The 27984-nt window shown below is 35.1% G+C and overlaps 3 protein-coding genes across 3 annotated transcripts in view; 1 reads left to right on the forward strand and 2 right to left on the reverse strand.

Annotated features, from left to right (window-relative positions):
* The window catches only part of LOC136029562 (E3 ubiquitin-protein ligase HECTD1-like), a 484457-nt gene that overhangs the window by 184143 nt on the left and 272330 nt on the right, over nt 1–27984 (reverse strand). The window lies entirely within an intron of this gene.
* On the forward strand, nt 1356–27796 carry LOC136028642 (ATP synthase-coupling factor 6, mitochondrial-like). The gene is made up of 4 exons (XM_065706470.1): nt 1356–1488; nt 14723–14865; nt 17767–17900; nt 27738–27796. The coding sequence occupies exons 2-4, from the start codon at nt 14735–14737 to the stop codon at nt 27770–27772; spliced, it is 300 nt and encodes a 99-aa protein (XP_065562542.1). The 5' UTR covers nt 1356–1488; nt 14723–14734; the 3' UTR covers nt 27773–27796.
* LOC136029743 (uncharacterized) lies at nt 9629–14373 on the reverse strand. The gene is made up of 4 exons (XM_065708249.1): nt 14355–14373; nt 12937–13286; nt 12044–12803; nt 9629–9798 (listed from the first exon to the last, which is right to left on the reverse strand). The coding sequence occupies exons 1-4, from the start codon at nt 14371–14373 to the stop codon at nt 9629–9631; spliced, it is 1299 nt and encodes a 432-aa protein (XP_065564321.1).

Genomic DNA, 27984 nt, shown 5'->3' on the forward strand with positions numbered 1-27984 from the left:
CGCACAAAAGAACCCATCCGGTTCTCCGTTCTGTTTCATGGCTCAAATTTTAGCTCCATATTATAACTGCATACTAAAGAACCAATCCAGATCTCTGTTCTGTTTGCTGGCTCAAATTTTAGCTCCATACTATAACTGCATACTAAAGAGCCAATCATGCACTCCGTTATTTTACTGGCTCAAAATTTGGTTCTTTACTATAACTGTGTACTGAAGAATCAATTCGGTTCTCCGATCTTTTTACCGGCTCAAATTTTAGCTCCATGCTATAAATGCACAATAAAAAACCAAGCCAGTTCTCCGTCTGTTTACTGGCTCAAATTGTAGCTCCATACTATAATTGCATACTAAAGAACTCATTATGCTCTCCTTTCTTTTTACTGGCTCAAAATTTTGCTCCCTGCTATAACTACATGCTAAAGAACCAGTCATGCTCCCCGTTATTTCTCTGGCTCAAAATTAGGTTCCATACTATAACTGCACACTAAAGAACCTATCAAGTTTTTTTTTTTTTTTTTTTTTTTTTTTTTTTTTTTTTTTTTTTTTTTTTTTTGTTCTTTTTACCGGCTCAAATTTTGCTCTATGCTATAACTTTATACTAAAGAACGAGTCGTGCTCTCTGTTATTTTGTTGGCTCTAAATTTTGCTCCATTCTATATTTGTGGACTTAAGAACAAATCCAGCTCTCTGTTCTTTTTTAATTGTTCAAATTTTAACTCTAAAATAAAGCTGTATACTAAAGAACCAGTCATGCACTCTATTACTGTACTTGCTCATAATTTAGCTCCATACTATAACCACATACTAAAGAACCAATCCAGTTCTCCGTTCGTTTTACGTGTTCATAATTTAGCACTGTACTATAACTACAAACTAAATAGCCGATGAGGCTCTCCTTTTTATCACTGGTTTAAAATTTGAAATAGCAGCAACGGATATAAATAACGACAAATAGTCTTGTGGTGGCATAGTTTGGTTTGATCTCAGCTTGGTAATACAAGACCTAAATTTTGAACTCAGCTGTGGTGTCATGCTACATAACCCACGCAAGGACCAAGGATGAAATTGGTTGAGAAATGTCGATATTCTTTTTATCAAACAACAATGAATAGGAACGCGGCTTTATTTCGCTTGTCTTTTCTGAAATACAATCTGACAGAAAATATAACGGAAAATGGTTCGGAGATTCTGTAGTGCTACCTATATAATCACGTATAATGTACCTATTTATTCAAACATTACTATTTATAATTTGCAAATCGCTTTTTTTCAATCCATTTGATTAGTACTTTATTTCTTAACTATGATTTTAAATATGTATACTATTATTACATCAATCACAATAACCAGAAATATTTTTGTACATATCTACCAGAAAAGAAAATTATTTAAAAAATTTAAGGGAGTTAACGTCAACGTCAACGTCATTTAAAAAATTTAAGTGCCTAGGATTCTGATTGAATTTTATAGGTCTTGTCTTTCTCTGCGGTAGGTCATTTTAAGCATAAAATAAATTAATTAGTTATATTTCTCTATCATAATATCCTGTTAGAATAGACTTGCCTTGTTCAATGTTATATAGCCATGGCCTATTCAAAGATAATTTCCCTAAGGGTAAGATATTCTAGACTCTAGAGCACAAATCAGGGTCAGTATATGCGCGATTCTATATCTGACACAGGGATAAAGTTAAGATGGGCTACTACTTGATTCCTCTTTATATTATTTTCAAACATATTAGGTAGCCTATAGGCCTAGGCCAATCAATTCATTTATGAATGCATTATCCCACTCCCCCTGGTGGTCCCATATATAGCCCAAGGGATTAATATTTACGTCTCTGGTAAAATTATAGTTAATTACTTTTGGCTGTCTTGGAAAGGGGTTAGGTTAGGAAAATGAAACTTTCAGGGATGGTTCTAGCCCTCAGGTTAAAGCATATCCTGGGAAGGTATGTTGAAGTACTCACCTCCACTTCCCCCTCTAGAGGGCCATGAAATTCACCTACATGACAGGTCTATAGCCTATCTATTGAAATTTTGACAAAACAACATTTTATGTTAATTATTAGTTACCAGTAGCTTTTTCTCTGCCTTTAGCTCTGAAACTGCAATTCCTGTTATTTGAGTAGAATTCTGAGCCATATCAACATTTTTTTTCAAAATTTAGGATTTATACTTGCATATTTTTAAATCCTTATATAGCCTATTGGGATTGAGCAAAATTGTGAAGCAGAAAAAAAATTTTGTTCTACTACATTCAAGCAGAAAATCTATTTTTGAAAAGTTTCACTTTTATAACACACATATTGTTTAAGGTCAGAACTCTCTAGAGAGAGAAGGAGTAGAAGTAGGCTAGGTACTTCTAAATACCTTTCTGATATATAATTTGGTAAATTTATAGCAAACAGTATTACTGGCTTTTGCATAAAGTGAATATACTACTTGACACCTTTTTATGCCCTTTCCAAATATAATAATTGCTTCTACCAGAAATTCAAATTTAAGCACTTTTTGACCTCTTAAAAATGACCTAAATATGGGGTATAAAAAGGGCTAAGAAAATTGGTCTCAAACCTTAAATACATTATAACATTAATCTTAAACTTACTGTTTCAATATAAATCTATTTCTTTTAATGTCATATAATCCACAAGCACTGATTTTCCAATATTAATTTGGATAAATTAATTTTTCCAAAGTTTTGATGTTTTCTTCTTCCTTCACATTGAATTTTCAATAAAAGCATGAGTTTTTGGCCAAAAATATGAAAGCTGGCTATTATGAACATCAGTTATACTGTTTGCTATAAATTTAACTATATTAAATACAGCAATGGTTTAGTTTACATATTTAATATATGCTATGATTTACCCCCCCCCTGATGTGCAAACATATAGTCCAAATTTGTTTCTAAACTATTACAGATTTGTAATGACCCCATATTTAGGTCATTTTTAAGAGGTCAATGAGTACTTAAATCTGAATTTCCAGTAGAAGCAATTATTATATTTGTAAAGAGCATAAAAAAGGCATTAAGTAATATATTCATTTTATACAAAAGCCAGTAATACTGTTTGCTATAGTTTTACCTTTACTTTAGCCTTTAGACCCATACCTGAGAGTTTCATTTTCCTAGCCTAACCCCTTTCCAAGATAGCCAAAAGTCAGTAAACTAGAATTTTAACCTGTAGGCCTAATTGCTTCTAGGGGTAATTCCATTTTGAGCCCTTACTGGGGCCCTAAAGGTAACTTATTACCTTGTGTATAGGCCTAGTTTTTAGACTGTGTTGTAAACTTAAATCAAATTTAAAATTAGCCTAATTAGATTTATTAATGTGTTCTCCCATAGGGATAGTTTCTTTGCAGTAGCATGATATTTGTTGGCATAAATATATAATTACATTAAATCACATTATTGAACCTATAAGGAATTATCCTGGAGGTGCTGATTAGTGAAGATGTAGAGCCAATATTTATTGGCTCTACATCCATGGCTTAGATAACCAATGTTTATTCCCAGCTCCCTTGAAGGCTTCCACATTAGGGGTTGAGACTTCTCCTTTGCTTAGGGAGCTCCAGAGCCCCAACACTATTTAGGAAGAAGCTGTTCTGTAGTCTGGTGTTGGCCTGTTTTCAGTACAGCTTATTGGTGTGTTCTGTAGTTCTTGTTGACCAGTCAAGTTCAAGCATTTTTTTTTTTTGCAAGGGCTGAGTTTGCAGCATTTAAACATGCCATTATGACATCCCCACGCTTCCATTGATAAGAGAGGGTAGGGATCTGTCCTGCCTCCAGGCAGGATAATGAGTTGGAGATAATAGTTTTGAGATTGTCTCTTCAGTATCTCAATGCTTGTTGATAGCAGAACGTTAGCAAGTGTAGAAAACCATGTTTTGACCAAGATTGGTCCAGGATTGCTCATGTACTTCCATGAAGGGATTTCTATGTCTAAGTTGGTAGAAATAAGGGTATATGGTATGTTAGCCTAGATAAATTTGGTGTAAGGAAAAGAAAACAGTAATAGTCAATAAATGCTAAAATTTTGTAGGCATAGTAATCAGCATATTTGCTATAGCAACAGCAAAATATGAACTTTTTTCGGAAAACATCACCTTGAGCATTCTAAGAAAATAAAGACAGGTTTTCAGACTGCCTCTATTTTATTATAGTATACTATTTACTATATTACTATAATTATTTACTATTTTACTATAATGTGATTACAATAACAAGATTGCTCCTTTTATCAGTCTTCTTGGAGGATTTTCACCAATACTTTTTCATCATAAATTCAAAATATAGTCTCTGTTCTGACAAGTAATTGAAAGGAAAAAAGTATATTTAATTTTTGTGATTTATAGAATAAATGTCAAGCAATAAAAGATGCATTTTTAGAAACAGAAGACATTTAGCTTTCTATTAATAAGTGAATAAAACTCAAAGGATATATATGTCTATGTAAGAATGTTGGTATTGCTGGAAAGAGGCCCTTTTAGGTAAATCAATAAACTAATAATTTCAAGTGTTTTATCTTACAATTTTAATAATAATCATATTGATGTACAACTTGAATTTTTAGCTACTTCTTGGTACATACAATTTTTCCCAATACATATTTCATAGTAAGATTGAAGGGTTTAAGTGCTATATAATTTTGCTCAATTGGATACTGTTGTTTTTACTGTAATAACCATTATAGTATCCAGTCTTAAAAAGCCCACACATGTTGTGACCACAATACCCAACATTTGTTGAGGTGCTTTGGATGAAACTTTTTTTTATTATTGTTTGAAGTCAGGTGGTGCTGTAACTATTTTTCCCTGGGCACTAACAGCCCTAGGAATGACCCTGTTTACATGATGACAAAACTGATACTTTGGGTATATAGGATTGTTGTGATTACTGTTAATAGTAAATATCTCCATCTAGTAGTGTCTAGGTTTAATCTAAAGCTGAGATTTAAGAAGAGTAACTACCTTCCAGGAAGGTATTATACTGGTTGACTCTAGGATTAGAATTTGAGAGAAACTTTCCAGGAACAGTTGAACTAGACAGTCTAAGATTTAACAATGTAGAAGATGAATGAAATAAATTTTGGAAAATAATGTTTGTAGTTGCTCATGGTGTCTTAGGAAAGAAATGCAGCTAGGAATATTAGTGACAATGTTTTGGACTTAGATTATGCTGATGATTTGAGCATATTAGAAGAAAGTGTGAGCAAAATGAATGAACTTTTAGGGGTTTTGTGAGTTCAGGGTGCTAAAATAGACTTGAAAATTATTAATGTTAAGAAGAGATAAGTCACTAAGGCTAGGAATAAGTGAAGATGAAAAGGTGACATTGGGTAACACAAAGATTGATCAGGTTGGGAGCTTCACTTACCTTGGTAGTATTATTAGCAAAGATGGTGGGAGCAGTGAAGATGTTAAAAGAAGAATAGCCAAGGCTCAGGGTGCTTTGCACAGTTAAAACAAAGTTTGGAAGAATAGAAAGATAAGTCTGCAAACCAGGATTAGAATATTGGAAGCTACAGTGATGACAGTGGTCAAATATGGCTCTGAAGCATATGCACTCCAAAAAGCAGATGAAAATTTACTAGATGTTTTCCAGAGAAATTGCCTACAGATTGTTCTGGTTACCTGGCTGACTGGCCATATTTTAAACAGTAGGTTGTACAAAAAATGTGGTTAAATCCCACTTTCTATGGCTATAATGAAAGAAAGGTTGAGATGGGGAGGCCACATTCTGTGAATGAAGGATGACAGATTGCCAAAGATTTTTTTTGGCTAACCATCTGGGGCTACACGTAAAGCAGGTCGTCCTTATCTGGGTTGGGAGGATGTCATAAATAAAGATTTAAAGGAAATGGAAACTTCCTGGGAGGGTGTAAAGAGGGAGGCTTTGAATAGATTAGGTTGGAGGAGGAGTGTACATAGCTGTGTTGGCCTCAGGCAGCTTGGTGCTGCAGTGAGTTATTAGTAGTATTAGTAGTAGTAATAGAGAGGAGGAGTTACTTATACAGGAGTTATTTGAAGAATTAGTCATAAGAAAATAGAGGAATATAAAGAAACTAACAGAAAATTAAAATATGAATCAAGGAGGTGTGAAATTGAGCCCATGGATAATATTAGTAAAGATTTGGTAGATACAGCCAGGTTACATAATATGTAGTCAATATGGACTAGGCCAAGTTAAAGAAAGAAATGGGGCCACAGTTAGTGATAAGGAAAGATTTAAAGAAAAAGGCCAGAATATTTTGAGAATAGGCTAATATGTTATAGAGTTTGAGGAAAAGATACTTCATCAATGGTGTTTATGCTTTTGTTGCTGCAACAGACCCTTGCAAAATAGTTTGGCTTCTTGCACTGTGTGCATATTTTCCCCTTCGCAGAACATGCATTATTGTTCAAGTAAGATCCACCACAAAAATAGCATTATCTGCCCTTGGGGTGGTTATTAGAAGAAGCTTTCTGATTTTGGAAACTATTCTTGCTTGGACCATGTGTGATTGCATCAACTTCCTGCTTGATAGATATTGGTTGATTTTAGTTTAGCTTGAGCTCTGTTTTGTGGGTTCTACATTTTGATACTGCACTCTCAAGAGTTAATGAGTCACCTTCTGCTAACAGTTTCTCTTGAATAGCTTGGTTTTGAATTCCATAGACAATATAGTCACAAATCATTTCATCTGGTTCAGTATACAGACATAGTTTGGCCAATGTTTTTAATTCTTTAATGGACTTTTCAATACTTTCGTTTTCTAACTGGCTCCACTTCTGGAAGATGTATCTTGCAAATCCAGTGTTTTCCTTTGGGCTTGCATAGTCTTTAATGTATTTGATAAGGGGTTCAATTTTGTTGTCTTCACTCCTTTCTATTTTGAAAGTATTGAAGATCTCTTGTCCTTTTTCTCCCATCCAGATAAGCAGGTAGGCACAATGAGGCTGTTCTGTATTTTTTGCAGGGGTCATATATGGATCAACAGGGGATGCTGTTCAAATCGATTCCATTCATCTGCCAAGGAGAATGCATCCCAGTTGATAGATGGCTGTTGGACCTCCATAGTGCTGTTAGATTTCAATGTCAAGATTCCACTTCTGACACCATGTAATGATTGTTATTAATGTATTTATTTAACCCTAGCTCCTATAAAGAAAAGTGAGCAATATTAGCAAGCATAGCACACATCCAAGAATAAACACAAGCACTGTCAAAGCAGTCATAATCACTACAGCTCACTGTCTTTTTTTGTTTTTCTTTCATTTGATATGTTATAAGATAAAATAACATATACTTTCAATAGGTTATCACAAGCTCTAATAGAGCTAAATTTGCTTCATATCTCCAGTAAAAGAAAGCAAGATAATGAAACAAGCAAGACAAAAGTTAAAAAATCAATTGACATAAAAATACCATCAATCAAGTCTATATATTAATTTTTTTTTCTCGCCAAATGTATAAAACAAACAACCCTAGAAAAACTTGTAAGGGTCTTAGTTTGAGTAAAAATTAAAGTTTACTAAGATTTAATAAAAGTTTTATAAAAAATTAATAAGGTTTGAAAAGGTTATCACAAGCTCTAATAGAGCTAAATTTACTTCATATCTCCAGTAAATAGAAAGTAAGATAATGAAACAAACAAGACAAAAGTTAAAAAATCAATCAACCAATGGTAAATAACATTTAATACAAATTTGAAAGTATAATATTAAAACAAATCCATGTCCAAGAACTAAAATGAATTTTCTATAATTAATGACCAAAACAAGTAGAGGTGGGCAGGCGGTTAAAATAATACTTTTACAAAAAACAACTATCACAGGCTAAAATAAACACTAGCCAAATTTGCATTCCAAGTTAAATACTGTAAAAATAAGAACAATTGAAATCAAGTTGTTAAAATCATTAAATATATGAGAAGAATCAGAAAAATGGACAATTGAAGAAAGGATTGTACAAACAATTAAATTAAAAAAGATATTGAGATCAAATAAGTATCAAATGGGCAAAACAAAAGTGCTCCAGAAAAAAGGAGATAAAACTTTTTTGGAACCTCCCTCTGAGACTAAGCAGGTGAGTCAAGGTCTAGTGTTGTTGTGAAATTTAGGGAAATTTTTCTTGGTATGATGATTCGAAATGTTGGTTTTGCAAAACACATGCAAATTTTATCCCTCCTTTCTTTTAAGGTGGCAATGCATGCTGCATTAAGAAATATGGACTATGGGGGTTTGCCTTCTTTTTAAATGAATCTCAACAAATGCTTTTGGACTGACTCAATTTTGTTGCTAAGTTCACTTGGAATTTGTACATGCCAGACCAGACATGCATATTCCAATAATAGCCTGACAAAGGATGTAGGAATGCATCTTGAGGATATTAAATTTATTTAAAAGTTTAAATATGGATAGTAATCCATACCTTTATTACTGGCATAAAGTTAAAATTAGTAAAGTTAAAATCTTATATGATAATCTATATGATTATAAAGTTAAAATCAATTCTTGGCATCATTGCAACAGAACCCTTGAATTAATTAAAAATTGGCAGGGATGCCAATTTGAGGTCAAAGTCGACTCCTAGAGTTTGAAAATTACCTTCCCCTTCGTATCTTTGCTAAAAAATCGCATTCTATAAAATTACACAAAGTTTTTTTTTGTGTAAATCATGGTTACACTGACTATTGTTTTTATGTCTATAACTCCCTTCACGATCAAAACTCGATCTCCTAGTGCAGCCTGATCAAACTGAAAACAATTGAAGCAGAGAATGGGTTGGTACTGCTTTATGTTTGTAAAAAGTTCCTAAATTGTGAGAAAAATGTAGATATTTTGTTTAAATTCACCTTATTTTATTCTCAGCAGACATTTTGTGCAGCATGCTGATGCAGAGATAAATCCCCCACTAGTAGCACTGGCGTTGTGTTAAATTCGACTGATTTCAGTTATAATTTTTAGCAAATTTTTGGCAATTCTTGTTTTGGAGCTGGTTGAAAGCAATATTTAGGAAGGCAATAAGTCAGCATGACATTATACATAGAGGCAGTTCTATATTTATAGATTAACATATGAAACCAAAACATAAAAATATTAACTTTACTAAAATTCCTCTTTCTAATATTCATCACATTTTTAGGACAATATTTTAAGCATAGATACAGTGATCACTCTCACCATTTAGAAGAACTTATGTTTGAAAAAGATTAATTGAAATAAAAATAGTATCTAATAACGTTGCAGTTAGCTCTGCTATTCCTGTAGGAGTTATACATGACAGAAATAACAATTTCCTACAGACAGAAAATCAGGCTACTTTTCTTTAGTGTATTGATTATGCAGCTCGGTGAAGACCAGGCATTAATTTCTGAACGCGTTCTGGATGCGAGACTCATGGTATATGACACGTTGAGACTTCATGGAGGAAAACCGGAACGGTTTATTATTACAAAAGAACTGTTGAATCTTGCACGTTCTGCACGGTCTCGGTATCAACAATGTCTGCATGAAAAGAAAAAAAGGAAGAGCTATCCGAGAAGGAGAAATGAGCTTTTGAAGAGGACAACATGTGGAAGTTGCAGGAGGTCCACAACAAAAAGAAGGAAATAGAAGACCTGGAAAGTGAAAAGAATAACTTAGAGTATCAGAGATAAGAGAAGAGTAGCAGATACTCTACTTAAAGAAGTGACCAATAAAATGAAGAAGGCTGCCGGGTCCAAGAGTTCCATAGACATTGCCCTAGCTGTTTCTTTGCTCGAAGGAGCTGTGAAGTCCAGAACAAGTGAAAGAGAGCAGATGGTGGAATCTGCAAGAATGGAGCAGTCTCTTGCAAAGAGAAAAACTGACCTCATATCGAAATGGATGCCCAAGAAGCAGCAAGAGTGATTCCAGGTATTTTACCTGTATCAGTCAATCGTTGGCACAGTATGTGTATCTGATTAAAAAAAAAAAAAAAATGCAGAAACTCAGGAAATGATAGATTTACATGTCCAGGCATCCCACGCCATCTACCACTGATCTTATCCCGGAGACTTCCGAATCCTATATTTGGGCTCGGGAAATCCTATATAAATAGGACAGAGCCTATAATTTGAAACGAACCAACCTGTCCAAACCCTGTAGTGTTTTTTTCAAAGAGAATTTCAACATTAGACTTAGTGTTTTGATCTGGACATTTGGACAGTAAACCATAAATAATTGCGTTTAATTATCTTGCCTTAACGTTAAAGTCCAGTAACCTTGTTTTCAAGCTCAATCTAATCTAACCTAACTCTTCCGTAATACTCTTCACGTAACTCTTCCTTTTGTTAGGAGACTCTTCACGTAACTCTTCCTTTTGTTAGGAGACTGCTGCAAAGGTTCTTCAGCACTGGTGTAGATCTAATATAATATGCATTCCAGATCCTTTAACTTCAAAACAGATTTGAAAACGCTTTGGATCCCCAGCGTTTTTAAAAACGATTTGAACCTTTTTTTGCAAAGTAATCCTGCTTGCTCCCATAATTATTAAATTATTAATATAATTGATTATAATTGTAATATTATTATAATTATTACAATAACCATAATTATTAATAATTACCAATAATTATTAACACTATCAGCTGCTAGGCCTAGTGTTTTTTTCAAAGAGAATTTCAACATTAGACTTAGTGTTTTGATCTGGACATTTGGACAGTAAACTATGAATAATTGAGTTTAATTATCTTGCCTTAACTTCAAAGTCCAGTAACCTTGTTTTCAAGCTCATCTCAGTGAGGCTTTTGAAGAATAGAATCCTTTTCAAGGGATTTAATTTTACTCCCAAGCGAGGAAAACTTGGTTTTCAGCTCCATAATCTCAGCATTCATACAGTCAAGTTTCTTTGAGGGTTCAGACTGGGACCAGAGGATTGAGTTCAGCTTTAAATTCAGATTTTCTGTAAAGAAATCAAAACTTGCTTATGTCACAGCCAGCATCAGTTGTTAGAATAGAATAGAATAGAATAGGTTTTATTTGCACAATCTCTCGTAGTCATAAAACTAAATGGCGCTTGTGCTTACAAAAAAGAAAAAAGGATTAAATCAAACGACAAAAAAAAAAAATCAGAAGACAAATAGTTTAAAATCAACAATTGTTATACTTTGATACAAAGAAAGGGATGAATGAGTTGGAAAAACGATTTGTGCGTGAAGGAGGTGCTGCTAATCTGTCAAATTTCTTCAACCTAGTACTTCGATGTTTCACTAAAACTGGTGGTATTATCGATCTGTATTTATCACTTCTGAGAAGATATTGGCCAAATTCAAGAATCAAACTGAGACGACGCTCTTGAAGAGAGGGAATTTGTAAAGTGGATAATGCTAACTTATATTCAATAAAAGCATCGCACAATATTACTTTGACTGCTCTTTTTTGTATTGACTCAAGCTGGTCACTTAGGTAAATAGTGTTATTGACTTGTGGGCCCCATACGGGACATGCATACTCTAAAATTGGTCGAATGTAAGTAAGATAGGCTATCCTTAGTTGTGTCACTGAAAAACCAAATCGACGCATTAGTATAAGTGTCCGCATCGCACTATTTGCCTTTTTGATAATTGTATCGACATGGAGGCTGAAAGAGCAGTCGATGCTAAACTTGACACCAAGCACTACTGCCGAAGATTCACTAGGATAAGGAGGAGGAGGGCACACAAAGTCTCTCTTCAGGGCATTAAAGCGAAGGATTTTAGTCTTTCCTTCGTTGATTTGGAGGCTGTTCACAGTACATTCATCTTTGAAGTTTTTGATTATTTTGTTACAGAATTGGGGGACAGCCTCAGACTTCTCAACAGTGTACTTCAGTAGGACTGACAAGTCGTCTACATACTTAAATCTTTCTTCATAGCCAGAAAGGATGAAATTTATCACTGCCAAAAACAGTAGACTAGCGAGCTTAGTACCTTGTGGGGCTCCGCATGTAAGCTCGACCCATTCAGAGTCGGTATCTCCTGGGAAAAGACTGTAAACGCACTGATAGCGGGCTTGTAAAAAATTGATCACTAAAAGGAGAATATGTTTTTGCGCACCCATGGTGCGTAGATTTGTGATAGCAACGGAATGGCGAATAAGATCAAAAGCCTTTCGGTAGTCTACGAGGAGAAGGTCGACTATAGCACTTCCTCGGTCAAGCCACTCGACAATGAGATGGTACATCCGTACTAAATAAACAGTTGTGCTGCTGCCTCTTAAGCATCCATACTGATACGGGTCTAGATGTGCAGAGACCTGTGACACAAGTTTGCGGTAAATAAACGATTCTGCAACTTTAGAAAGGTTCGGAGTTATTGATATAGGCCGGAGTTGATCACAAGATTTTGGACACCTTACTTTTGGAATAACGCGGACATATGCTCTTTTCCAAGCACTAGGGAATACTTGCTGAAGGAAACATTGGTTGATTATAGAAGAGAGTGGCTTAGCAAGAAAAATGGCGAATTCACGTAACAGCTTTACTGGAAGCTCACCTGGGTAGGACGCACAGTTCGCTTTCAGTCTTAGGAGTTTCTTATAAACAGTGAATTCAGAGACCTCACATACGTCCTCAATCTCTTCACCAGCAATGATAGTATCAATTTCTGATTTGGTGATTGATGGAAATGAGGTACAAATGTCAGCAAAAAAAGAATTGACTTCATTAGCTGAGGTTAAGGTACCGTCCTCTTTGAGGAGCCTTAGATCTCTGAGTGTTGTCTTACCGGTAAGTCTTTTTACTGAGGAATGCCATTTGTGGGGGTCTATTGTGAGTAAGGGAGTAATTTTATCCCTCACATACTGCCTCTTGGCACGCTTGTTTAGTTTAACAATATAATTACGCAACTTGGCTGAAGCTACGGTATCACCAGCGATATGAAGGTGACAACGGGTTTTTATTAAAATTCTTTAGATCATTGGTTATCCACGGTTTATCAGTGTCACTCACAGTAATGACTTTTACGGGAAAACAAGTCTGAAATTGCTCCTGAAGCAGAGTATTCAGCTTATTGACTTTAATATTAATATCCTGTTCAGAGCAAATGTCCTCAAACTGATAATTACCGATCCAGCAACCAAATGTAGATATCGAGTCCTCAGTAAGTGGTCGCACTGTATACTTGACTCGTTTTGGCTTCGGAATTGCCGAACTGGCTTCCCAGAAGATGATAAAGTGATCAGAATTCAGAAGGGGTCGTAGGGATCTCGGTGCGTAATAAAAGTCTGTCAAGTTTGTAAAAATCAAGTCCAGTATGCTGCCACTTTGATGGGTAGGTATTGTAACGGCTTGTCGCAAATCTAAAATATTTGAAACCCATTGCCTATTAGTTTGATTGAAGTCTCCGGCAATAACAAAGCCAGGAGAGACAAATAAGTTCCTTGATCCACCTATATTGAATTAGAACTCCATTTGGCTCTTTTCTCTCTTAGTCAGGTAAAAACAGCAGTTTCTGTTAAAACTAGTTTTTCTTTGTATTAGATGGCACGAAAATGGTTAATTGTAAGATTTCTGCTTTAACCGAGGAAACTGGCTCCAAACTGCTGCACAGTCTATTGAAAATGCTAAAAAATCTATGTACTTTCTTTCTGTCACCCACAACTTATTTCTGGTAGATTTACAATTACTAAGGGTTTTCGATATTTACTATTGTTCTAAGTTAGATAGATGGCGATAGATCCTATTAGTTTGATGGCTATGAGGATGAAGACTTTAGTAACTTGATGTAATTATAACCTTAAATCCTAAAATCATGAAATAATGACTGATACCAAGTTGGCTAATCATGACAAAACAAAAAATAAAAGTGAAGAGAGAAACAAGGACAATAACAGCCAGTGAAAAATAGAAGAAAAAACTATGCAAATATTTCAGTTGGGACCTCTGCTCAACCATTCTCAGGGCAGAACAATAAAAAAGTACAGACACAAATTCGAAAGGAAAATATACAAACCAAACCCTCAAAATAAACAGTGAAACGAAAATAAGAACCTTTTCAAAGTAACAATCAAACGATAACTCAACCCTTTAACCAACACACAAAAATGGACTTTGTCTTCCAATATGTGGTTCAAACTCAAACTGGATGACTCTGCTATAGGTTCTTTTATTAAATGAAGAGTAGGCTACAATGGGGCTTCAATGATATTCCTATCAAGTCTGTACTTCTGAGGTCTCACCTAATATTATTATTTCAGCATTTTGGTGACTAAACATCGGGCATTTTGGTTTATAAAGAATAGCAATTTAAAATGTTAAAATTTAAACATACATAAAAAAAGGTTCCCTGTGAAACTACCCTCTCCCAGCTTTAAAATCCAGAGTGAAGCTATTAAAATCTACTTTCCTTTAATGCAATACTTACTTACGACACGACTGCCTGTCCATGGATTATTCTTTATGGTTGATTGTGTATGGCTATGCTGTTTGACCTATGTGATTGTATGGATGAGTAGGTTTAAGGGCTCATTCAAGTACTGATCTATATTAATTACTGATGTAGGAAAACAGTCTTCCTTTTCTCCTTCTTTTTTCCTTTTCTCCTTCTTGATTTTTATTTTTATTTTTTTAGTGTGTTTTTGCTGTTGCATTGGTGATTTCTTTTCTCATTATATATTACACATTATATACATACATATATATATATATTATGTTTTCTGAATATACAAGTTTGAACAGCATAACAGACTTATTGGATAGTATACTAATTGACTAACAGAGTTATATTGTCTTGTAGGAATCATACAATATGTTGGCCCCAAGGATTTCAGTAGCTCTTAGAAGAAGCTTTTCAACAAGTTTGCCTGTAGTACAAAAAGCTGTTGATCCAATCCAAAAACTATTCCTAGATAAAATTAAGGAATATGACCAGAAAAGCAAGTAAGATTCTATTTCTTTTTTTAGCCAAAGGAGGAAACTAAAGGTTTTTAAGCCACCCTTGCTAAATAGCAATTCCTATTTTCCAAAAATCTTCCAAAGATCTTTCAGCTCTTATCCAGTAAAAACCAAGGTCTGAAAATCTCAAAGAAATTTATCAAAGTCATTTTTATTACAATTTAGTAATTCATGTTATTCACAGCATGTTTTTGAGAAATACAAATGTTTTACTCCAAATATCACACACTCTTCTCATAGTTGAAATATAATAAAAAAGAGCAGGCTAGTGTTTTGAATTTGGTTGTTTCATGCTCAAAGACTATAAAAAAAATCAGTGTAAATTCATGTAAAAAGAGGATTAATCTATAAGAAAATAAACCCTGGGTTTATAGCTTGAATAATTTCAGTACTATATTATTTATATCCAACTGTGAAAAAGAAAATATATGAAAATCATATTTCCCAAAGTTTGATACTGTGTTCTCTCTTAGCCTTAACCCTGTTTCTTAAGACTAAAACAATTTAAAATAATCTATATAATCCTGTGTACATAATCCATATAAATCCTGTGTACAATTTTGCACCACTCCCAGTAATATACTTATCTGGCAGTTACCTCCTAGTTGTTTTTTGCGTTGCTCTCCTAGACTTTGAAAAATACCATTTTTTGTGTTTAATAGAAGAATACCTTTTTTTTTATTTTTAATTAAAAAGTAGGGACCATTACTACCCTCTTTCCCCTTCGTAAAATCGCATTGTCCTTAACTTAAAACTATATATATATATATATATATATATATATATATATATATATATATATATATATATATATATATATATATATATATATATATATATATATATATATATATATATATATATATATATATATATATATATATATATATATATATATATATATATATATATATATATATATATCTTATTCTATCAAGTGACATCAGGGCTGCTGCCCCAGTGATTTATCACTATTTCTAGTAATTTTATATTTCCAAAAAAAAAATCACTAAAATCTAGTGATCTTTCTTCTCACTTGGTGGCAGCCCTGCACATTATACTAAGGAGTTTCATATTGAAATCAAGCTAATGCCTCTCGTCTAATTTAGATTTTCCTAAAAATGACCGGCAGTTTACCTTTTTTCGAAAATCATACTCGTAAATCTTCTCTTAGTCTGCTTGTTTTCAATAGAAAGTAAACTACTTAGCATGACGCCCAGCGTTGCCACTCAATGGGGAAAAAATCAATAGATTTAGTGCTTTTTGTATCTTTAATTTTACAACCTCCATATTTCAAAAATTAAATTACCACATCATCAAGTGGAATTATCTGCTGAAGCTACTTTTCTATTAAGTATGTCCTTAACTAATTCTTTATTCATATACCTGGTGTCCATTCTGTACATTGCCATATAGGAGCCTCGCTTTTGATCTCTGTTTTTTTCTACGGCACAAGTTGGGTTTTCAGTCAAGACTATTCAGCCCTTTTCCTTTTGGCTTACTATGTGAGATGAATCGGATTACTGCAATTTAAAAGTGGTTAATTTGATAGTGAACTACGAAAAAGAGATTTTAGCGATGAATAGCAACAATCTATTCCTCACCTTAACGTACTGATCAGCAGACTTACCAGGCATCAGAACAAACTACCACTCATCAAGTGCTGTGCAAAAACATGCTATTTGTATTTACAGAGTGATACTTTTTTATGTTTGTGACTGTAAAAGTAGTGTTTTAGTGCTCATTTTTGAATGCTATGATTGCTATTTAAATAAACGAATACAATGTACAACGCGCACAAACACAAAGAACTTGCAGTCTTCTCTAAAGAGATTGGAACATTGGACTGTAAAGTACGAAGGGGCAAGGATAACGAAAAAGTTTAGGACTCTTTCTCTGAATTGATCTAGCTCAGTTGTAAAGTCAATATTTGAATCGGTTCGTCACTATTTTCTACACAATACCAAAGGCGATTAAAAATATTTATAAAACAATGGATAACTTCAGAATTTCTCGATTTTCCTCGCAATGAATTTTTAATATAAACAGCGACGAAGACCACACTGCCTTTCCATCTTAAGCAAAAATTACCAGTAGAACAATAGTGTTATTTTCCGAATTCCAAACTAAGTGAATATTTCGACCCTATGTCAAAGGGCTGTCCAGTCAACCAGGACTGGTTGAACTTTGTTGAAGTAAGGATGCTAGGGCTGTTTTATAATTTATTTCACTTTAATGGTTGTATCTCTTAAGTTTCTAAGTAAGTAAGTTTTTAAGTAAGTTTCTCTTATTTTTTAGTTTATGCTATGCTGAGGGCAGCTTTTGGACATCGGGTCGAAATATTCATTTAAAGTTTGGAATTCCTTCTCATGGACAAAAATTCCCTATTGTTCTACTTTTCGTTTCTTGTGTAATGATTTCTAAATTTTTTCTCAGTTAAAAATTTCCTTACTGAGTGGATGAATAGGAGTTCTTGAAGGGATCTTAGAGTCGAGAATTTTCCCTATTCCTTTCTTGTATGCAAATACGTTTAAATCTAGTCTTCAGTTGCTTGTTTTACAATTACTATGCTTTATTCTTATCAATTTATATAGGAATGGGGATGGGAGGAGTGCTTTAGGCCTGACCTCCCCATAGAATCTTATAATATTTCTGAAATTTCCTCCTTAAGCCTCACCTGGAATCCAGAGAGCCTCAAAGCTTTCCAGGTTAGGCCTATCAATCTGACCCGAAATCCAGAGGGAATTAGATGCTGAAGTAGATAAACTGACGGAAATGTATGGAGGAGATTGCAGATTTATGCCCCCTCCCTTATGAAAAAAATCTCCTGCACATGCTTCACTCTGTAGTGTTCTTTCATTTCTCAGTATATTTTTTTATTCTAAGGGCTGCTGGTGGCAAGCTCCTCGAAGCCTCAACTGAAATCCAGAGAGAACTGGATGCTGAACTGGATAAACTGAAGAAAATGTACGGAGGAGATACTGCAGATCTATCCAAGTTCCCCAGTTTCCATTTTGAAGGTCAGTTTTAAGTTAAAAACCAGAGCTAAGAGCTCATATGGCACTTGTGACGAGGCCGGACGAGCCAAGAGCTCATATGGTATGAGCTCTAGCAGAATTCTATTAATCAATAGATTGATTTAAAAGGAAAATCGGAGGGTTAATGCCGGTTGGGATTCAGAATAAGAGCTCTGAGCCACGAGGTATTTCTAAATATCAAAATTCAGTAAGATCCGAATACCCATTCGTAAGCTATAAATACCTCGTTTTTTCTACTTTTTCCTCTCCCTTCAGCCCCCCCCCCCAGATGGTATAATCGGGGAAAACGACTTTATTAAGTCAATTTGTGCAGCTCCCGGAGACGCCTACCAATTTCCATCGTCCTAGCACGTCCAGATGCACCAAACTCGCCAAAGCACTGAACCCCACCCCTTAACTCCCCTAAAGAGAGTGGATCCAGTACAGTTCTGTCAATCACGTATCTACGTCAATTGCTTATTCTACCCACTAAGTTTCATCCCGATCTCTCTACTCTTAAGTGTTTCCCAAGATTTCTGGTTCCCCCCTCCAACTTTCTCCAATGTCACCAGATCTGGTCGGGATTTGAAATAGGAGCTCTGAGACATGAGTTCCTTCTAAATATCAAATTTCATTAAGATCCTGTCACCTGTTCTTAAGTTAAAAATTCCTCATGTTTTTAATTTTTCCAAATCGACACCTCCCAGCTCCTCTAAAGTGAACAGATCCGTTCCATTTATCTCAGTTACGTATCTATAACTTGTGCTTATTCTTCCCATCAAGTTCCATCCTGATCTCTCTACTCTAAGCGTTTCCAAGATTTCTGTCCCCCCCCCCTCCAACCCCGTATGTCCCCGGATCTGATTCGAATTGAAAATGGGGCATTTGAGACATAAGATCCTTCTATATATCAAGTTTCATTAAGATCCAATCACTCATTTGTAAGATAAAGATATCTCAATTTTTACGTTTTCCAAGAATTCAGGTTTCCCCATCCAACTCCCCCCAATGTCACCGGATCTGGTCGGGATTTAAAGTAAGAACTTTAAAGCACAATATCCTTCTAAATATCAAATCTCATTAAGATCTGATCACCCGTTCGTAAGTTACAAATACCTTATTTTTTCTAATTCTTCTGAATTACCCCCCCCCCAACTCCACCAAAGAGGGCGGATCCAGTCCGGTTATGTCAGTCACGTATCTTGGACATGTTTTTATTCCTCCCATCAAGTTTCATCCCAAGTTTCAATGATGCTGGATCCGGTCGGGGTTTAAAATTTGAGATCTGAGTAACAAGGTCCTTCTAAATATGAAATTTCATTAAGATACGATCACTCCCCCCCCCCCACCAACTCCCCCAAATAGAGCGGATCCGTTCCAGTTATGTCAATCACGTATCTAGGACTTCTGCTTATTTTTCCCACAAAGTTTCATCCCGATCCCTCCACTCTAAGCGTTTTCCAAGATTTTAGGTCCCCCCCCAACTCCTCCATTTGTCACCGGATCCGGAGCGGATCCGTTCCAGTTATTTCAGTCACGTATATTGGACTTGTTTTTATTCTTCCCACCAAGTTTCATCCTGATCTCTCCGCTTTAAGTGTTTTCCAAGATTTCTGGCTCCCCCCCCCCAAAAAAATCCCTCCCTCTTAATGACCCTGGATCCGGTCGAGATTTAAAATAAGTGATCTGAGTTACGTGGTCCTTCTAAATATGAAATTTCATTAAGATCTGATTTCTCCTTCGTAAGTTAAAGCACCTCATTTTTTTCAAATTTTTCAGAACTACGCCCCCCCCCCCACCCTACTCCCCCAATCAGTGCAGATCCGTTTTGGCTATGTCAGTCATGTATCTAGGACTTCTGCTCATTTTTCCCACCTAGCATCATCCCGATCCCTCCACTCTAAGCGTTTTCCAAGATTTTAGGTTTCGCCCCTCCAACTCCCCCCAATCTCTCCGTATCTGGTCGGGATTTAAAATGAGAGCTGTGAGACACGATATCCTTCCAAACATCAAATTTCAATACTTCATTTTTTTAATTTTTTTTTTATTAAGTGGCCCCCACTCCCCCCCCCCCAGAAGGTCAAATCGGGAAAACGACTATTTCCAATTTATTCTGGTCTGGTCCCTGATACGCATGCCAAATTTCATCGTCCTAGCTTAACCGGAAGTGCCTAAAGTTGCAAAACCAGGACCGACAGACCAACAGAATTTGCGATTGTTATATGACCTTTCAGTCCTTTCCAGTAGTAGCATCATATTTGAAGATGTGAATATTTAATGAGTTGGAGGTAATATGCTTGAGATTGTTGGTGCACGATTTCGACTCTTGTTGATGGGAGAGCATCACCTAGTGAGGAAAACCACTCTGTTACCATTCTTACCTTCTTGTTACCATTCTTGTTACCTGTTACCATTCTTGTTACCATTCTTACCATTCTTGTTACCTTCAATGGGCCAAAGATTTCACAAAAACTTCATCTAACTTGATTTACTCAGGGACTTCTTGCCTCGGCTACCAACTTGCACACTTTTCGTGTGAAAGTCACTGCTTTTGCCAATTATTTTACTCTTTGCACTATTTTTTAAAATAATGACAGAAAAAATATCAAGCGAAATAAAAGCAGTACTTGATTTGATTACGGTGAATTCAGCTATATTTCACGACTAGTTACTTGGACCTCTTACATTCCTTTATATAGATTTGGATGAAATGGAGACAAAACTTTAACTAAGCATTGGATGCAGTCAACTAGTGTTCAGTCAAAGATCCAAGCAATCAAAATAAACACCTGCAAATTTCCAGCAGAGGATTACCTTTTAAGCTAAAAAAAAATAATGATAATCATTATCTAACCCATTATTTAGAGGTTGATTTACGTAGGGAGTCGTCCTTATTTCATTTTAAATACATTTGAAAATTTTAATCTGATATGTTTATTGATTGAAGGACAACTGATAATTATTTCTAAATGGTGTTGGAGTGGTGAAAACAGTTAAAAGGGGCTCAAATTTACACTCTTTTTTGGCTCTGATTTGTGCTCTATTTTGGCGTCGGCAGTTGGCAACCCTTCTTCTTTCTTTACGATTCTAAGCCTGCTTAAGTGCTTCGTGTAAGCTTGAGAAGATGTGTTAGTCTATATTATGCACTGATTCTGGAATCATTGCTTTTCCTGAGGCCAAAATGATTTCCATGATTTACGTAATGTGAAAATTGCAACTCGGAAAGTTATGACATCAAAAACTATCATATCAGCATTTTGACTGATGAATTCAGACGCTTCGAACTGAACTTATTAGGAGTAGGAAATCCTTGGGGTAGGAAACTTGAAATTAGGTGACATAGAGTTCATTTACTCTGACAGAAAGAACGGTGTACACAGACAGGGAGTAGGGCTCATGATGAATACGGAAGCTGCTAAGTCTTGTTTAGGTTGGGAAGGTTTTATTAATAGAATGCTAGTCGTTTATTTAATGACTAAAATTAGAATATATCAGTCATAGTAGTATATGCCCCTGTAACACCGACTGAAAGAAATGGTAGTGACTCCGATGAATTTCACTTACAGTCAGAGGAACAAATCAACAGGGTCCCAGGTAGAAACATGGTGTTTTTATTAGGAGATTTTTAATACCCACATCTGTAGAAATAAGGAAAGATAGTATCCTAGCCAAGGTAAATTTGGTGTAGGAAAATATAATCGTATTGTTTATAGATTGCTTCAATTTTGTAGGTATAACAATCTAGTTGTAACCAAAGCTATATTTGGTCATAAAATGGCCCATGATTTAATTTGGTATTTACATGATGGTAAGACAGCTGAAATTGTTGAGTATGTTATTGTAAACCAAGATCCTTACACTTTGAGGATTTACAGTCTTTCCAATTATTTAAAAAATAATTGACGAAGATCATATATCAAACAGTTCGTGGTAACGAACTGTAGTAAGGAGCGATCCGGCTCAATAGTAACCAAAACTCTAAAAAATGGAATTTTGATATCAATAGCTACATCAAAAGAATCGCATTTTAATGCTGATTTTAAATATATAAGTTTCATCAAGTTTAGTCTTACCCATCAAAAGTTACGAGCCTGAGAAAATTTGCCTTATTTAGGAAAATAGGAGGAAACACCCCCTAAAAGTCGTAGGATCTTAACGAAAATGACACCATCAGATTCAGCGTATCAGAGAACCCTACTGTAGAAGTTTCAAGCTCCTATCTACAATTAAATAAAAAAAAAATTAGCTGAAAGTAAGGAGCGACATTAAAACTTAAAACGAACAGAAATTACTCCGTATATGAAATGAGTTGTCCCCTCCGCAATCCCTCGCTCTTTACGCTAAAGCTTTTAATTTTTTTTAAAAGTAGAATTGTGGCAAAGAGTCAAACTTTAGCGTGAAGAGCGAGGGATTGCGGAGGGGACAACTCATTTCATATACGGAGTAATTTCTGTTCGTTTTAAGTTTTAATGTCGCTCCTTACTTTCAGCTAAAAAAATTATTTTTTTTTATTTAATTTCTGAACGTTTTTGAATTAATGCATGTTTGGTTTTGGCTCTCCGCACATAAATTATTAAAATGAAATTTGTATATTAATTTGTTTTTTGGCTATATGGCTTTCTCTTAGTTTTGATCAGACGATTTTGAGAAATAAGGGGTGGAGAAGCAGGCCTAGTTGCCCTCCAATTTTTCGGTTACTTGAAAAGGCAACTAGAACTTTTAATTTTTAACAAACGTTTTTTATTAGTAAAAAATATACGCAACTTAAGAATTAACTTACGTAACAAACTTTCATAACCTTATATTTTTATTATGTATACGAGGGGGTTTGTACTCTCGTTAATACCTCGCTCTTTACACTAAATCGTAAGTTTTGTCCCAATTCTTTAAAAATGACCCCTGAATCAGAAAGGCCGTAGAATAAATAGTTGGAATTACTAAAAATACTTTAGCATAAAGAGCAAGGTATTTATCTCCTCCTAAATTCCTCGCTCTTTATGCTAAAGTATTTTTAGAACCCCTCATATGCGTAATAATCTCTGTTCGTTTTAAGTTTCAATGCTACTTCTTCCTTTCATTTGAAAAAAGTTTTCATGTTTATTTTTCATTGTTTTCTTATAGTAATGCTAGAGAATCCTGCGCCCTTGTCATTGAATTTTTCTTCCCCCATGACAGATTCCTCCAAAGAAAGATCTTCCAACATAGCCCCCTCTCCTCATCCCCACCACCGAACAAAATAAAATCCCCCCGAAAACGTCTGTAGACTTCCCAATAACCATTACTATATGTAAACACTGGTCAAAGTTTTTAACTTGCAGTCCCTCCCCCAGGGATTGTGGGGGAGTAAGTCATCCCCGAAGACATAGTTATTATGGTTTTCGACTATGTTGAACAAAATGGCTATCTCAAAATTTTGATCCGTTGACTTCGGGAAAAAAATGAGCGTGGGAGGGGGCCTAGATGCCCTCCAATTTTTTTGGTCGCTTAAAAAGGGCACTAGAACTTTTCATTTCCGTTAGAATGAGCCCTCTTGCGACATTGTTGAGTATGTTATTGTAAACCAAGATCCTTACACTTTGAGGATTTACAGTCTTTCCAATTATTTAAAAAATAATTGACGAAGATCATATATCAAACAGTTCGTGGTAACGAACTGTAGTAAGGAGCGATCCGGCTCAATAGTAACCAAAACTCTAAAAAATGGAATTTTGATATCAATAGCTACATCAAAAGAATCGCATTTTAATGCTGATTTTAAATATATAAGTTTCATCAAGTTTAGTCTTACCCATCAAAAGTTACGAGCCTGAGAAAATTTGCCTTATTTAGGAAAATAGGAGGAAACACCCCCTAAAAGTCGTAGGATCTTAACGAAAATGACACCATCAGATTCAGCGTATCAGAGAACCCTACTGTAGAAGTTTCAAGCTCCTATCTACAATTAAATAAAAAAAAATTAGCTGAAAGTAAGGAGCGACATTAAAACTTAAAACGAACAGAAATTACTCCGTATATGAAATGAGTTGTCCCCTCCGCAATCCCTCGCTCTTTACGCTAAAGCTTTTAATTTTTTTTAAAAGTAGAATTGTGGCAAAGAGTCAAACTTTAGCGTGAAGAGCGAGGGATTTCGGAGGGGACAACTCATTTCATATACGGAGTAATTTCTGTTCGTTTTAAGTTTTAATGTCGCTCCTTACTTTCAGCTAAAAAAATTATTTTTTTTTATTTAATTTCTGAACGTTTTTGAATTAATGCATGTTTGGTTTTGGCTCTCCGCACATAAATTATTAAAATGAAATTTGTATATTAATTTGTTTTTTGGCTATATGGCTTTCTCTTAGTTTTGATCAGACGATTTTGAGAAATAAGGGGTGGAGAAGCAGGCCTAGTTGCCCTCCAATTTTTCGGTTACTTGAAAAGGCAACTAGAACTTTTAATTTTTAACAAACGTTTTTTATTAGTAAAAAATATACGCAACTTAAGAATTAACTTACGTAACAAACTTTCATAACCTTATATTTTTATTATGTATACGAGGGGGTTTGTACTCTCGTTAATACCTCGCTCTTTACACTAAATCGTAAGTTTTGTCCCAATTCTTTAAAAATGACCCCTGAATCAGAAAGGCCGTAGAATAAATAGTTGGAATTACTAAAAATACTTTAGCATAAAGAGCAAGGTATTTATCTCCTCCTAAATTCCTCGCTCTTTATGCTAAAGTATTTTTAGAACCCCTCATATGCGTAATAATCTCTGTTCGTTTTAAGTTTCAATGCTACTTCTTCCTTTCATTTGAAAAAAGTTTTCATGTTTATTTTTCATTGTTTTCTTATAGTAATGCTAGAGAATCCTGCGCCCTTGTCATTGAATTTTTCTTCCCCCATGACAGATTCCTCCAAGGAAAGATCTTCCAACATAGCCCCCTCTCCTCATCCCCACCACCGAACAAAATAAAATCCCCCCGAAAACGTCTGTAGACTTCCCAATAACCATTACTATATGTAAACACTGGTCAAAGTTTTTAACTTGCAGTCCCTCCCCCAGGGATTGTGGGGGAGTAAGTCATCCCCGAAGACATAGTTATTATGGTTTTCGACTATGTTGAACAAAATGGCTATCTCAAAATTTTGATCCGTTGACTTCGGGAAAAAAATGAGCGTGGGAGGGGGCCTAGATGCCCTCCAATTTTTTTGGTCGCTTAAAAAGGGCACTAGAACTTTTCATTTCCGTTAGAATGAGCCCTCTTGCGACATTCCAGGACCACTTGGTCGATACGATGACCCCTGGGAAAAAAAAAAAAAACAAACAAATAAACACGCACCCGTGATTTGTCTTCTGGCAAAAAATACAAAATTCCACATTTTTGTAGATAGGAGCTTGAAACTTCTACAGTAGGGTTTTTCTGATACGCTGAATCTGGCGGTGTCATTTTCGTTAAGATCCTACGACTTTTATTGGGTGTTTCCCCCTATTTTCCTAAATAAGGCAAATTTTCTCAGGCTCGTAACTTTCGATGGGTAAGACTAAACTTGATGAAACTTATATATATAAAATCAGCATTAAAATGCGATTCTTTTGATGTAGCTATTGATATCAAAATTCAATTTTTTTGAGCTTTGGTTACTATTGAGCCAGGTCGCTCCTTACTACAGTTCGTTACCACGAACTGTTTGAAAATGTGGAATTTCGTATTTTTTGCCAGAAGACAAATCACGGGTGCGTGTTTATTTGTTGTTTTTTTTTTTTTTTTTTTTTTTTTCAGTGGTCATCGTATCGACCAAGTGGTCCTAGAATAGCGCAAGAGGGCTCATTCTAACGGAAATGAAAATTTCTAGTGCCCTTTTTAAGTGACCAAAAAAATTGGAGGGCATCTAGACCCCCTCCCACGCCCATTTTTTTCCCAAAGTCAACGGATTAAAGTTTTTAGATAGCCATTTTGTTCAGTATAATCGAAAACCGTTATAACTATGTCTTTGGGGATGACTTACTCCCCCATAGTCCTTGGGGGAGGGACTGCAAGTTACAAACTTCGACCAGTGTTTACATATAATAATGGTTATTGGGAAGTGTACAGACGTTTTCAGGGGGATTTTTTTGGTTTTGGGGATAGGGTTGAGGGGGGGGGCTATATGGGAGGATCTTTCCTTTTAGAAATATGTCATGGGGGAAGAAAAGTTCAATGAAAAGGGTGCAGGGCGCAGGACGAATTTGGTCACGTTAGAAAAAAACGTCAAATTCAGAGCTTAATATACAATGCTGGGTGTTCGGAGCCTCTCTATTATGGAGTATAATTTGAAAATAACACAACTATACGAGCGATAAAACATATATACCACAACCATAACTCAATTAACGAAAGAACTGCTAAGAGATAACACAACTATAAAGCGAAAACAGGTGAAAATTAACGGGAGAATCACCGAACTAAGAGGTGGAAGGGGCCCAGAGAAAAAATATAATCCTTTTCCAATTTTGAACCTAACTTCCGCAAAGGAGTAATAATGTCAGAAGCCCCGAAATACCGAATTATTTTCTTTTTCCTATAAGACCGGGGTACATGAAACAGAAGCTTACAATAGCGGAAATATAATATACACAATTCAGCCAGATCTTGTCTTTTTTTCAGGATAGGTGAAATACCACATAGGAAAAGTATTGAATAGTCGCAAAAACTAGTGTATAGCAATGCAAGCGCTTTTCGATAATAATGACCACGATTAGCTACTATTTTACCATAACCCGCTTTAAGTTTTCTTTAATATGCAGTACAATATTGATCCTAAAAGCTAGTAGATTCCAATAAATATGAATGCTTGACCGCCGCAAATCAGAGACACAATGGATGGAGAAGTTAGAACGTGGATTTCAAATGGGCATAGACTTTGCATTAAAGACTAGGTACTCACACTTATCAATATTCAATGACAGACCAACAGTTTTGAAATCTTCTGAAATAGATGATACGGAATTCGAGAGGCTAGATCTAGAACGGCTATATCTAGAAGTATATCATCCGCATATGCAATACAAGAGACATTTACCAAATTACAAAAAAGAAAGGGCATAATTTTGTATAACACACTGCTGATCCAAATACTGAAAAGATACAGTGAAAGAACACCACCTTGACGCACTTCCAAGCGGGTTGGAATATTCCCATGACAATTAGAGTGAAACTTAACCGAATATGGGAATCAAACAGTTCGTGGTAACGAACTGTAGTAAGGAGCGACCCGGCTCAATAGTAAACGAAACTCTAAAAAACGGAATTTCGATGCTAAAAGATATATCAAAAGAATCGGATTTTTATGTTGATTTTAAATATATACGTTTCATCAAATTTAGTCTTTGTCAGCAAAATTTACGAGCCTGAGAAAATTTGCCTTATTTTGGAAAATAGGGGGTAACACCCCCTAAAAGTCACAGGATCTTAACGAAAATCGCACCATCGCATTCAGCGTATAGAGAACGGGGTGTCGAGGAGGAAAAGCCCCTTTCATATACGGAGTAATTTCTGTTCCTTTTAAGTTTTAATGTCGCTCCTTACTTTCATTTCAAAAAACTTGTTTTTTTTATTTAATTTACAGAAAAGACGGCCTTAGGGCCCTTGATACTCCATTCCCTCCTCCAATATTTTGTATGTTCGATAAATTAATACATGTCAATGAATTCACATATTTTGTTTTTCATACTTTGGAACTCCTTTGAAAAAAGTCTCTACTTGTGTCTGATGCGAACAATTATTGCTTGGCTGTATGATGAAAAAAACAAAACAACTCCACCCTCGTCCTCCAGGTTTTTAGTAAACAATTGGAAATACAATTTTATCTTCTATTCCAGATCCGGTGGTTGACCCAATCAATATGCAAAAATGAAGAGTCAATTCAGTTCAACCCCGTTACATTACTTTGTAACTATATTTTGTGAATATAATTATATAGTGTTACTGAAAAAATGTGTATGTTTGAATTTTATCTAGAATACTTATTTGGACGAGGAATATATATATATATATATATATATATATATCTATATATATATATATATATATATATATATATATATTTATATGTTACGGTGAAAGACC

Source organism: Artemia franciscana, chromosome 7 (assembly GCF_032884065.1).
Source record: "Artemia franciscana chromosome 7, ASM3288406v1, whole genome shotgun sequence".
Lineage (NCBI taxonomy): Eukaryota > Metazoa > Arthropoda > Branchiopoda > Anostraca > Artemiidae > Artemia > Artemia franciscana.